This window comes from Dermatophagoides farinae, chromosome 3 (genome assembly GCF_024713945.1).
Source record: "Dermatophagoides farinae isolate YC_2012a chromosome 3, ASM2471394v1, whole genome shotgun sequence".
Taxonomy (NCBI): Eukaryota; Metazoa; Arthropoda; class Arachnida; order Sarcoptiformes; family Pyroglyphidae; genus Dermatophagoides; species Dermatophagoides farinae.
The window spans coordinates 5,223,601-5,235,656 of NC_134679.1; the positions used below are offsets into that span (position 1 = coordinate 5,223,601).

Sequence of the window (12,056 nt, forward strand, 5' to 3'; positions counted from 1 at the left end):
GGTTACTACCGTCGTTACGTTACTGATTGACATTGGTGTTGCCGCTGTTAATCGATGATGATGATGATTGATTCAATTGCTGCAGCATACACCAATCTGTTTCTAAAAAAAAAAAATAATCGGAAACAATAATAAGATGATTAGTATACAGCAAGAAAAATATAATGATTTGTTCATTATTGTTTGTATGATAATCATTAGCTTTATGCCTTTCTATGCTCATCGTATATATTGAATATATTCATTTATAAAACAGTGACCACTGTCCAATCCTTGAATAGCAAACATAAATATGATGCAGCGATCATTCATTATTCATTCTCTCTCTCTTTCTCTTTCAACTTTTTAGCAAATAGACAAAACAGCAATTGACAAGATGATAGACAACGAAATAAAAAAAAAACATGGCCATTCAATTGTTTGTCTCATACGAAGATTTATTTTATTAATTTAATGATTATAAGTATATTATGATGATCAAAATCGATGGGTATGTTGATGTATTGCAAATTGCAAATCAATTCTCTTAGCACCAATCGATGAAATCAAATGAATAAATTGGATAGAATTATATAAAAATACAAACCTTTTGACGATTAAAATTTGCATCATGTTGTTATTGTTGTTGTTGTTGTTGTTGTTATTGCAATGTTTTGGTATAACCAATGATTGCTATCAATCACTATGATGACAATTCAGCATTCAATTAAATGGACAAAAACAACCATCAATTGATTATATTCAAGAAATGAAAAATTCACCATTCGATTCATGATTGCTGGATATTAAGTTAAGAAATACATTAATTATTTAAAAAAAAAGATTTTCAAGTTTTGATAAAAAAAAATTTCAATTTTAATATCATTCTTAGTGGATAGATGACGCTGGAAGCACCAATTTAAATGACGTTTCATTTCGAATAAATAAACAAGTGCTGACGCCTATGAATAGTGTTTATGAATGATTTTTTTCTGGTTGCTCAAACCGCTCAATGCTATCGATCACATAAACCCAATATTGTGTTCTTGTATTGTGTTCATATATATGCATGCTTTATTCTGTTCTGGTCGTTTATATTAAAATTTTAATTCATCATTTTCGTTCCTTTGGATTTTAAACTTATTGTGTATTGTAATTTATCCATCATCGAAGGTAAGTCAATTAATTAATTTCATTTTTATGATGATTATTGATTGTGGTGATCGATTGCCATCGAATTTATAAATTTCAAAATTTTTTCTTGATTGCTACCATTGCTAACTAAATTATCGTATACTCATAAAAAAATCGATTTTAATTGATTGAAACCATTGAAAAGTTGTTGCAAATTAATTTTGTTTTTCCGCTAACTATTTTTTCCAATATAATCAACCAATTATTCCATTGTTACAGACAACGATACATATATGATGGTGATGATCATACAAGATCAACAAAAAAAAACATGCATAGAAAAACTGTTTTAAATGTATCGATTTGATGATGAATTTATTCTTTTTGTCACTACTGATATTGGTGGCCAACGGGTATTGCGATTATATAAAATTATGGCCCCTTTAATTATTAAGAATTTCTTACCTCAATCTTTGAGTTATGGTTTTATGGGCTATAGTAATTGTGTTGGTTCATTGATTCGATTCGAATATAATGTGAATATATTGATAATAAATATGCCCGGCGAACATTTTTGTTCATTCTGGATAAGAGAAAAGTGATTTTGAAAACTTTTTTTCGGAAACGGAATTATATGCTGCAGATAAATTTGTTTCAAAATTTTGTTTGCCTATTGTGTCTAAAATAATATCGTTCACATGGATAATAAATTACGAATGCTAATCAATTGCTTCTCACTTCTATTTCTTTAGCCGAAATTATATCAGGTATTGAATATATAGTTTTTCTTGATTTGATTTGAACAAGCAATCATGCCACCAAGACGAACAAAACGTAAATCGGTAACAACGGCCAAAACATCACCGGCAAAAAAAATTAAACAAATTGTTGAAGATGAACAAGAAGAATCAATGTCCATGTCACGTGATGAAGATGGTGAAGAAATAATCAAGGAAGTGGCCAACGTTGACGATGATGATGAGGTTTCGACAATGAATATTCGAGACGACATCAAAGAGGATTCTATTCAACCAAATGGAATGAACTATACAACAGATGAAATGAATCAACATGATGACGAGGACGAGGAAATTGATGATGGAAATCATCATAATGGTAACGATAATAATGATGATGCCGAAGATGATGATAATGAAATTGAAATTAAAGATGAGCTAAAAACACCGAAAAGCAAAAGTAAAACGTCGGAAACTAAATCGAATTCCGATTCGAAATCAAAATCATCACCAAAAAAAGGATCAACATCATTATCATCATCGAAAAAAGAGGATAAAGAAATGAAGAAAAAATCCTCAGGTAAATCCACTGGTAGTAGTAGTAGTAGCAAAAAACATGAAAATGATTCAAAGGACAAAGATTATGATGATTCCTATTTCAAACGAATGCATCGTAGAGCACAGGACAAATTTCATGATCCAACGGATGAAGGTAAATTTTTTTTTTGCTTTAAAAATTGATTTTAATTTAAAATGTTTTTTTTTATTTTATTGCTAGAACTTTTTATTGAAAACCTTATGAATAATATAAAGGGAAAAGAATTTAAATTATGCAAATATCGACATTCATCCGCCTGTATTGTATGGTTATTGGAAAATATGAATGACTTTAATAAATCCAAAAAAAATTATCGATAAAATATCACCAGAATTATTTACGATTGATTGGACAACCGATGTGAATACACATGCTGTATTGGAAAGTATTTATGATATACTCATGAAAGAATTGGCAAAACAGAAAGATTTGGAGACTGATACTGCTAAATGGATTCTTAAATGGATGGATGGTGTGGCTAAATTTGTCATCGATAATCTTAAGTCGTTTCTGAATGAATCTACTGAACGTGAGAATCATTTGTTGATCACAACTATGGAAGCATTGGGTGGTATTCGAATCGGCCGTGGTTGGAATCGAAAAAATATGCGTTTTGGTAATGGTATGTAGATTGTTGAACATTTGTCACTGTCATGATAATTTATACAAAAATAATCAATATATAGCTGCTGGTGCTAAAATCGATCTCGAAGCAATGATTTCAGGCGATATGATCATCAAAGAAATACCACAATCTTCGAAGCATTTCCTTAAACGTTTAGCCAAAGCTATCGTATTGGATGCATCCGATGATGAATGTCGTGAATTAATTTTCTCGCGCTGTACCAGTGTGGGTCAATATTTATTGTTCATATTGAGAGTTCGTTATACGGAATTATGCCAAATGGTCGTTAAAAAATTGGTTGAAATTGTTTTTGCTACCAATGAGATTCGGGATCAGATTTGTCAATCAGCTAATGGAGCTTATATTGTGGAAATTATGTTATTGGTGGCATCCGAATCACGGTTGAGTAAAATTTGGACTAAATATTTGAAGGTAAGCTAGATTTAAATTTTTACCCATCTAATATGAAATTTGTAATTTTTTTTATAGAGCAATTTGAAATTATTCTGGAGGCATGAAATTTCTCAATTTATCATCCAGCGTTTGATTGATGCTATAAAAGACGAGAATCTGGTTAGTTTTTTCCAGTAAGATTTATTTTCGATTGACCATTTTTTGTTTTGTTCTACAGTTTAGCGATGTTTCTCAGGATTTGTTTCCTGATCTCAAAGAATTATTTCAAATAGGCCGTTCTGGTATTGGAGTTTGTTTAGCCAAGAATTGTCATGATCAACCAAAAATGCAAACACCATTGGTGACAGCAATGATGAAAGCGTTTGATTCTTATGAACCAAAGGATAAACAATTGAATGTAGTGCCACAGATGTTATTCTATGAACCATCACCAAATTCGGATCGTCGCGATTCGCATAGCCGACGAAATTTTGCCAATCAAATTTGGCTATATGGATCATTGATGTTGCAGCATATGTTTACTTATAAAGATCCATATAAATTATCCAAAAGTCTGCTATCAATGTCTATTGATAATCTTATGCGTACATGTCAGGATCGAAGCGGTAGTCATGTGATTGATAGCTTTCTACAATCTCCAGACGTTGAATTGAAACATAAATCCGAATTAGTCGAAAGGTTTGTCTGGATCAAACGGTTTTAAGAATTTCTTATAAATTTAAATTTATTTTTTTTTCATAGACTTTTGGGTAAATATCATCTGCTTGCATGTAACAAATATGGTTCACGTATTGTTGAAAACATAATGAAATTATCGAATGAACAAGTTCGTGCTGCGATTACACAAGAATTATCAAAAAAAGAATCTTTATTGATGAAAAATCGTAATGGATGGTTTGTGGCAAAAAATGTTGGCATTCATCATTTCAAGACTCGACCAAATGATTGGCGTGATGTTGAACGTGGCAGAATGAGACGAAATCGTGAATTTGGTGAATTTACTCCAATCTCAAAACATCGACCTGGCATTATTGGAGGGGATCGACATAGCAGTAGTGGACGTCCATCATTTGGTGGTAATCATGATCGTCGACCATCACCCGATAGTCGTCGTCGTGATGGTCGTCGATTTGAACGTAGAGGTATCGGACGACGATTCCATTAGGATCGATTAATTCACCAATAGATCTCTCATCTCTATCCTTATAATAAAAAAAAATATATAATTTTCATCAATCGATTTCTCATTAATATTTCTAAAAACGGCAAAGATGAATTATATACTATATACGGCCGACCACAACGAATAATTCCTTATTTCATTTTTGTAAAGTTCATGTAATGTTGATCCTTTTATTGTTTTTTTTTGTGAAGAAATAAAGTTCGGATACTTTTTTGCCATCAAAAAAAAAAAAATTTTTTTTGTCTATTTTTACTAATTGTTGCTATTTACACCTGATTGGATCAATCACAAATCGCGCTACTAGAATTAATGATGGTAATAATAATAATAATAATGATGATGATGATGATGATGACTGATGAAAAATGAAAGAGGAAAAATGGCCGCGCCAATATCGTCCATGCATATATGGCTTATAAGTATTCATCCACCAGTATCATAATTATTGACTGTTAGCATAAAATGCAAAAAAAAATAATAATGCTCTTCATATTTTAATGCTACTATTACCGGAATACAAAAAAAAATCCCGGATTTATACGTAGTAAAAAAAAAACCCATAGTAGTGGCATACAAAACAAATGAAATGAGAGAAAGAAATGTTTGTGTAAAAAGAGAAAAAGAAAGAGAGAAAAATTTCTTCATTATTATTAATGATAGTGGTAAAATTAAGATTTTGTGGAATGAGCACCAAAAGTTGACGTTAATGTTATTGTGTGTGTGTGTTGTATGTGTTGTATGTTTGTGTGGTTGTGACGATGCTGTTTGCTTATAATGAATTGATTGAACGAATTTTCATCCATTCATCCAGCACGAATCTCCTCAACATATAAAAAATATATATATAATATATATATCTGCAAACAACAACAGCATTGGCAATACAACCACCAGTCGCTAAATCCAATCTGATTTCTTTAGGTCTCAATATCATCATCATCATCATCATTTTTTTTTATTTTTGTTTTCATTAATGTTTTTCAATATATAATAATTATCGATAAAACATTTACCTTACATTTCACAACAAAATATATATTATTATTATTATCAGGTCATTGAATCAAGTTATGTTCCATGTGAATCATGTAAACTTTTTTGAGTCAAACAATATCATCATCATAATTATCACAATCAATGAATGATTGAAATTCGAATAATAATTATTTGTTTTTTACTTTCATTGTGTCATTAAATATTGTGACGCACACCCGCACACACACACACACACACACACACTGTATCGACTTTTATTTTTTAATCATCATTTCATCATATTGTACATCTTATCGAAATTCGAAGAAAAGTTTTGATAATCTAAATTGTTAAAAAAATTCAAATTCAAATCTAAAACAAAAAAAAACAAACCAAAAATTACTATCCATCGTATGGATACCGAACAACCACCACCAGCAACGACGACAACCGACATGACTGGAGTAGATTCAATTGCTGGTGGTGATGATGATGGCGTTATTAGTGGTGGTGATACTAGTACGGTTGTTGGTGGCAATATTGACACCGGAACTAATGGTACTCATGGAATGATTGATAAAAATGGTAAAACAGCAACAACACCTATTGATGTAGATATTTTTGGTGGTGATGATTCTGGTACAATATCACAGATTGTAGGCCAATTGGAATCATCAATAGAATCATCTTTCTTGATGTCATTAAACAATAGTGAAAGTGATTCATTGCCACCACCTCCTGTTTTATCATCACCTACTTCTCTTTCTGTTCCATCACCATCAATGCATCAACAACAACAATCATCATCATCAACGAATTCACACGAACCATCGTCATTATCAACAAATAATAGTGATAATATATTAAATGATGAATCACAACAACAACTCAATGCTTCATTATCATTATCATCACCACCTATCACTAAAACAACAACGACAACAAATGGATCATTATATAATAATGATGATAATAATTCATTAGATATTCAATCACTATCGACTGATAATATCGATTCAACACTAACAACAAATATCGATGTTCCTATTGGACAACAACAAGTATCGAATGAAAATACTAATGAAGATACATTAATGTTGATGGATCATATTAAAAATTCAAATTCATTATCAACAGAATCTCAACAACAACAACAACATAAATTCGAATCATCATCAACAATAACGAATTCTAGTTTGGCGCAAACGCCATCATTAGAATTTGTAACTACAGCTGCCGCTGCTTCAACAACAAATTCAACAACAACCGGAGGCGGTGGTAAAAGAATTTTATTAAGTGCTAATTCTCCACAACCTGTAAATAGTTCGGTAAGTGAATTTAAATTTAAATTATTAAAAAGTTGATTTTTTTCTAAAAACAATTTGTAATTAGATTTCTAATATGACACAACAACAGCAAACAACATTGTTAAAACCGCATTCATCTTCATTAACGAATGGAACAATGACACCACCAGAATCGCCTTCATTATCATCATCTACAAATTCATCGTCGGTGACTTCGACAGTCACAACATCATCATCATCATCATTAACATCTTCGATACAGCAACCACAGACAATTACAGTCGGTCAATTGAATGCTGCTGTTCCTCAACAACAACAACAACAATCGATTGCAGTTTCACAATCACTTGTTATGCCATCAACAGCTATTACAAATAATACAGCTATGCCGTTAATAACAACACCGGTAACACCATCATTACCGGCGGCGGCTATTCGTTCAACACCTGCGCCGATAGTAACAACACAAATTCATCAAACAAGTGCAATAACAACACCAACAAGTTGTTCGCCATTTGTGATGACAGCGAATCATCAAATTAATAATAATAACAATAATAATGTAACAACGAGAATGCCGATGGCACAGAAATCTGCGCCTATTTTAAATTTACAACATACAAATGGTGGTCAACAACCAATGTTGATACAAACACATCCACCCACAAATCAAACGACGATTCGTAATAACCATCATCAAGTTCAAATGCCACAAGTATCCCTTTCGAATTCAATTGTATTGGATCCACGGGCACAACAACAGGCTCATTTACAACAGCAATTAGCCACTGTTTCCGCACATAATACATCGAATCTACAATTTCAGATTGTCAATGTGAATAGTCCTAGTCATAATCCATTAACAGTGCCTACAGCCGTTTCGGCCCCTGCTGGTTATACTGTTTCGAATATAATAACCGGAACAAATGCCACAACAATTCAAACGAAAACAGGTGCACCGATGCAACCACGTTTGATGCAATTTCAAAATTCTCAGGTACGATTACCTAGTCGAGCGTCAAGTTTTCCAGCTTCGGTATGTTTTTTGTTCTGCATATTTGAAATTTGTTATTTCATTATAAAAATTTGTCATCTCGACTCTTTAGCTCACACTACCTGGACTAGTTCGTGGACAAGCAATATTCGTCAAAACGGAAAATGGTCAAATGCATATGGTAAATGTTAGTCCACAGGCATTGGCTGCTTCAACACCACCAACAGTAGCTGGACATCAAATACAAACTCCAACACATTTGAGATTACGATTGCCAACTGCAGCACCACCCGGAGCGACATCCGTACCGACAACTGGTCCAAATGTTTCAATACAACCACCTACTGCTGCAACCATACGAACACAATTGGCCGGAAGTTCGATTGTTTTACCGGCTACATTAGCAGCAGCCGCTGGTGGTGGTAATACACAAGTGGCTACAATTGCAGCGAATAAAGTACCTCAAGTATCACAGTTACTACCACCAACTGTTACATCTCAAATGATTGCCAGTAATGTTTCAATACCGACACCAAGTCAAATAACACCCGGGATTTCATCAACACCCCAATCACCGACACAATCATCTCCATCAAATGCCGCATCAGTTGCAGCAACAACACCTAGTGGACATCCACCCTTAAGGGTACATACAACGGCTGCCAATTCACAGGCCAATTCTGCAGCTCCATCCCAAATGTCACCAACTACAGCAAAAATGAAATGTAAAAATTTCCTCTCAACATTGATACGATTGGCTAGTGAACAACCGGAAAGTGTGGCAACGAATGTCAAGACACTTATTCAAGGACTAATTGTATGTAACCTGTATAATCAAACTCGGTTGTCATGTCATTCTTTTGGCCCTATTTTATCCACACTGTTTGTTGTTGTTGATTTTTTTAGCTTTTCATATACAATGTAATATGGTCAAAAAACGGAGTTAAATTGAAACCGCGCTAATCGAGGCAGCTTTAAGCGGAGTATTACTGTATTTGATTCCATTTGTTTGTTGTTTTTCGTCATCTTGTCGCTATAGTATTTTATTTGTTTTTCTCTTTTCAAACCAATAGTATACCTATAGTCTATTTTTTCCTTTTCTATGCATTCAATATCATTTAGCGCCCAACAGCGAACCAACACAGTATAATACCTGTGACAATCGACAAAATTGAAAATATAATTTAGAAAATTTTTCTTTTAAATTGTCCATTTTAATAATCATTTCTATGTTTTATCAGGACGATACGATACAACCAGAAGATTTTACTACACAATTGCAAAGAGAATTGAATTCCTCCGAGCAACCATGTCTTGTTCCATTTTTAAAGGTTTGATTATTCGGATAAGAGATTTTTCAAAAAATAATAATGATTTTATTTTATTTATTTCCATAAAAACAGAAAAGTTTACCTTATCTTCGGTATTCTTTAATGAAAGAAGAACTGAAGATCGAAGGTGTACAACCACCACCTCCAAGTGCTACAATGTCCTTTCCAAATGTTAATGCAATGGCAGCTGCGGCTCAGAATTTGCCTCATATTCAAGTAATATTGAATGTACACATTTCTTAAAAAGAAAAATTCAAATTTTTTTTTTTGTTGCAGAATATCAGTCCGGTTCCTGCTGTACCACAACCTCGGCCATCATTACCAAGTCTTCGTCTATTAGCTCCGGGTTCTAATCTATTGCCGGCTGGAAATGTTCCTGCTGGTTCCCAGATTATAACATCATTTCAACCACCACCACCACCTCAACAACAATTAATTCAGCCACCCGGCTCTACTTCCAATCATCACCAACAACAAAATTCATTAGGTCCTATAGTTTTAGCATCGCCAAATCATCATCCACATGGTCCAACAATTGCTACTCATTCAGGTCATCAACATCCTAGCTTAATTTCAATGTCTTCAAATTTACAAACAACAAATACCTCATTATCTCATCCTCGTTTACCACCACCCATTCATTCAACTGTTCAGCCACCACCTCTACCGCCATTATCATCACCTGCGTCGGTAGCAACGGCAACGCCGTCAGTGCAAACACTACCAACTAAGTCGAAAAAATCTAGTTCAAAATCAAAAGCGAAATCAGAAAAAGCAAAAAAAGAAAAAGAAGAAAAAGCTGCGGCTGCTGCAGCTGTTGCTGCATCGGCGACATCATCATCGACACCTTCCGGTTCCAGTATTGGCCCTGGTGGTGAACGTAATGCCACAGCAACTGGATCTTCATCATCTTTCCGTGATGATGATGATATCAACGATGTGGCGGCAATGGGTGGTGTGAATTTGGCCGAAGAAAGCCAACGGATATTGGCCGGTAATGCCGAAATTATTGGGCAACAAATTCGTTCTTGTAAAGATGAACCATTCTTATATACATCACCATTACAACAAAAACTAAATAAAATAGGTAAACGAAAATATAAAATAAAATTAAGACACCCAATATACTAGTACAACTGTTGCCATGGTGAAGAATTTTGAATGTTGAATTCTCAAAGGATCTTTTGTTGTTTTTTTCTTCTAAACTCCAGTCAAACGATACGACCTCGAAGATTGTTCGCATGATGTTGTTGCTTTGGTTTCACATGCTGCCGAGGAACGTCTGAAAACACTAGTCGAACAACTAGGAGCAATTGCAGAACATAGACAAGAAAATCTACGGGTATGTCTTTTTTTCTGATCATTTGAATAACTGTTTCATTTTTATTTATATTCATTCCAGAATAATTCCAACTATGAAATTGTCCAGGATGTGAAAGCTCAGGCACAATTTCTACAGGAATTGGATCGAATCGAAAAACGAAGACATGAAGAACAAGAAAGAGAAGTTTTAATAAAAGCAGCTAAAGTAAGGATTTTGGCTTTGAAAACGAAATTTTTAATTGTAATCAAATTTTTTTCCAGAGTCGATCCAAAGTAGATGATCCTGATCACATTGCAATCAAAGCAAGAGCTAAAGAAATGCAACGTTTAGAAATGGAAGAGCTACGTCAACGTGAAGCTAATAAAACTGCCTTACAAGCTATTGGTAATCCAAAGAAACGATTAAAAACAATGACCAATTCCAGTTCCACAAGCTTATCTTCGTTGAATGATAACGGTGGTGGAAGTAGTTTCAGTCCATCAAATGGCAGTGTCAAAAAAACAGCGGTCAATAACAGTATAAATATTGGCCAATCATTATTTGGTTCATCATTTGGTTCATCTAGATCTGTAAGTTTTCAATTAAGGTTTTCACATATTGAAACTAATAAAATTATCCTCATATATAGACTATTAAACGATATAAACGTGTTACAATGAAAGATGTACTATTTATGATGGAACGTGATCGTACGATGGTTCGATCTGCTACATTATTTAAAGTTTATGCTAGATAACATTAATCAAATGAGATATAAATGTTCATTTAGCCACTTGTTTTAAAATCATCATCTATGATTGAACTTGACCATTGTTTTTTCTTCACTTGATTGTAAATTATCACCAGATTTTTTTTTTAATTTCATTTATAAATACAAATGTTTCCTTTTTTGTCTTTGTCTGCCATTTCAGAACAAACTCAAGTGTATTTAATTGTTTTTGGTGTTGAGAAAAAAAAATTCTTATACCTCTTTGTTCATATTTACAAAAAAAAACACACACACACACTCACAAACATGTGGATTCTTATCTTTATTTCGTTGGCCCTATATGTATAAATATAAAGAATATTTGATATTCAAAATTGTATTATAAAAAACTTGAAAAGAATATTCTTCGATCAATCTCGATCGATCTATTATTGTTGTAATTTTTTTTTCTTGCCACTCATCATCAAATGTCTGTTTTTTTTTTTTTTTTTTTTTTTTGATTCTTTAGAATCAAAAATGATGGCGAATTTTTTTGCACAAATCAATCAAAAAAAAACGAATGAATGAATGAATGAAATCGAGAGTCAATTTCATCGAATTATTTTTAATTTTTTTTTCTACTTTTATTTCTTTGTGTATAACAAAAAAAATCAATCTACTATATTGAATGAATGAATGAATAAAAATATTGTAAAAAATGGAACTATTCAGAAATTAAAAAATTGGAATTTTCCCATTTTGATTTT

General features: G+C 32.9%; 2 protein-coding genes across 3 annotated transcripts; both read left to right on the forward strand.

Annotated features, from left to right (window-relative positions):
• Positions 1 to 1,788: 1,788 nt before the first annotated feature.
• Positions 1,789 to 4,784, forward strand: LOC124495280 (uncharacterized). Its single transcript, XM_075729664.1, is given in 7 exon segments — positions 1,789 to 2,562; positions 2,629 to 2,738; positions 2,740 to 3,064; positions 3,135 to 3,505; positions 3,563 to 3,646; positions 3,705 to 4,165; positions 4,229 to 4,784. Coding segments are annotated over 7 exon segments (2,412 nt in total). The 5' UTR covers positions 1,789 to 1,925; the 3' UTR covers positions 4,653 to 4,784.
• Positions 4,785 to 5,375: 591 nt separating this feature from the next.
• Positions 5,376 to 11,708, forward strand: LOC124494558 (uncharacterized). 2 transcript variants are annotated; one of them, XM_047057743.2, is made up of 10 exons: positions 5,376 to 6,973; positions 7,038 to 7,988; positions 8,059 to 8,763; positions 9,188 to 9,277; positions 9,350 to 9,493; positions 9,554 to 10,364; positions 10,489 to 10,619; positions 10,680 to 10,805; positions 10,862 to 11,170; positions 11,230 to 11,708. In XM_047057743.2, the coding sequence occupies exons 1-10, from the start codon at positions 6,059 to 6,061 to the stop codon at positions 11,335 to 11,337; spliced, it is 4,290 nt and encodes a 1,429-aa protein (XP_046913699.2). In that variant the 5' UTR covers positions 5,376 to 6,058; the 3' UTR covers positions 11,338 to 11,708. The 2 variants fall into 2 exon arrangements, with proteins under 2 accessions (XP_046913699.2, XP_046913700.2); XM_047057744.2 differs by having other exon boundaries at positions 5,388 to 6,973; positions 7,062 to 7,988.
• The last annotated feature ends 348 nt before the right edge of the window (positions 11,709 to 12,056 follow it).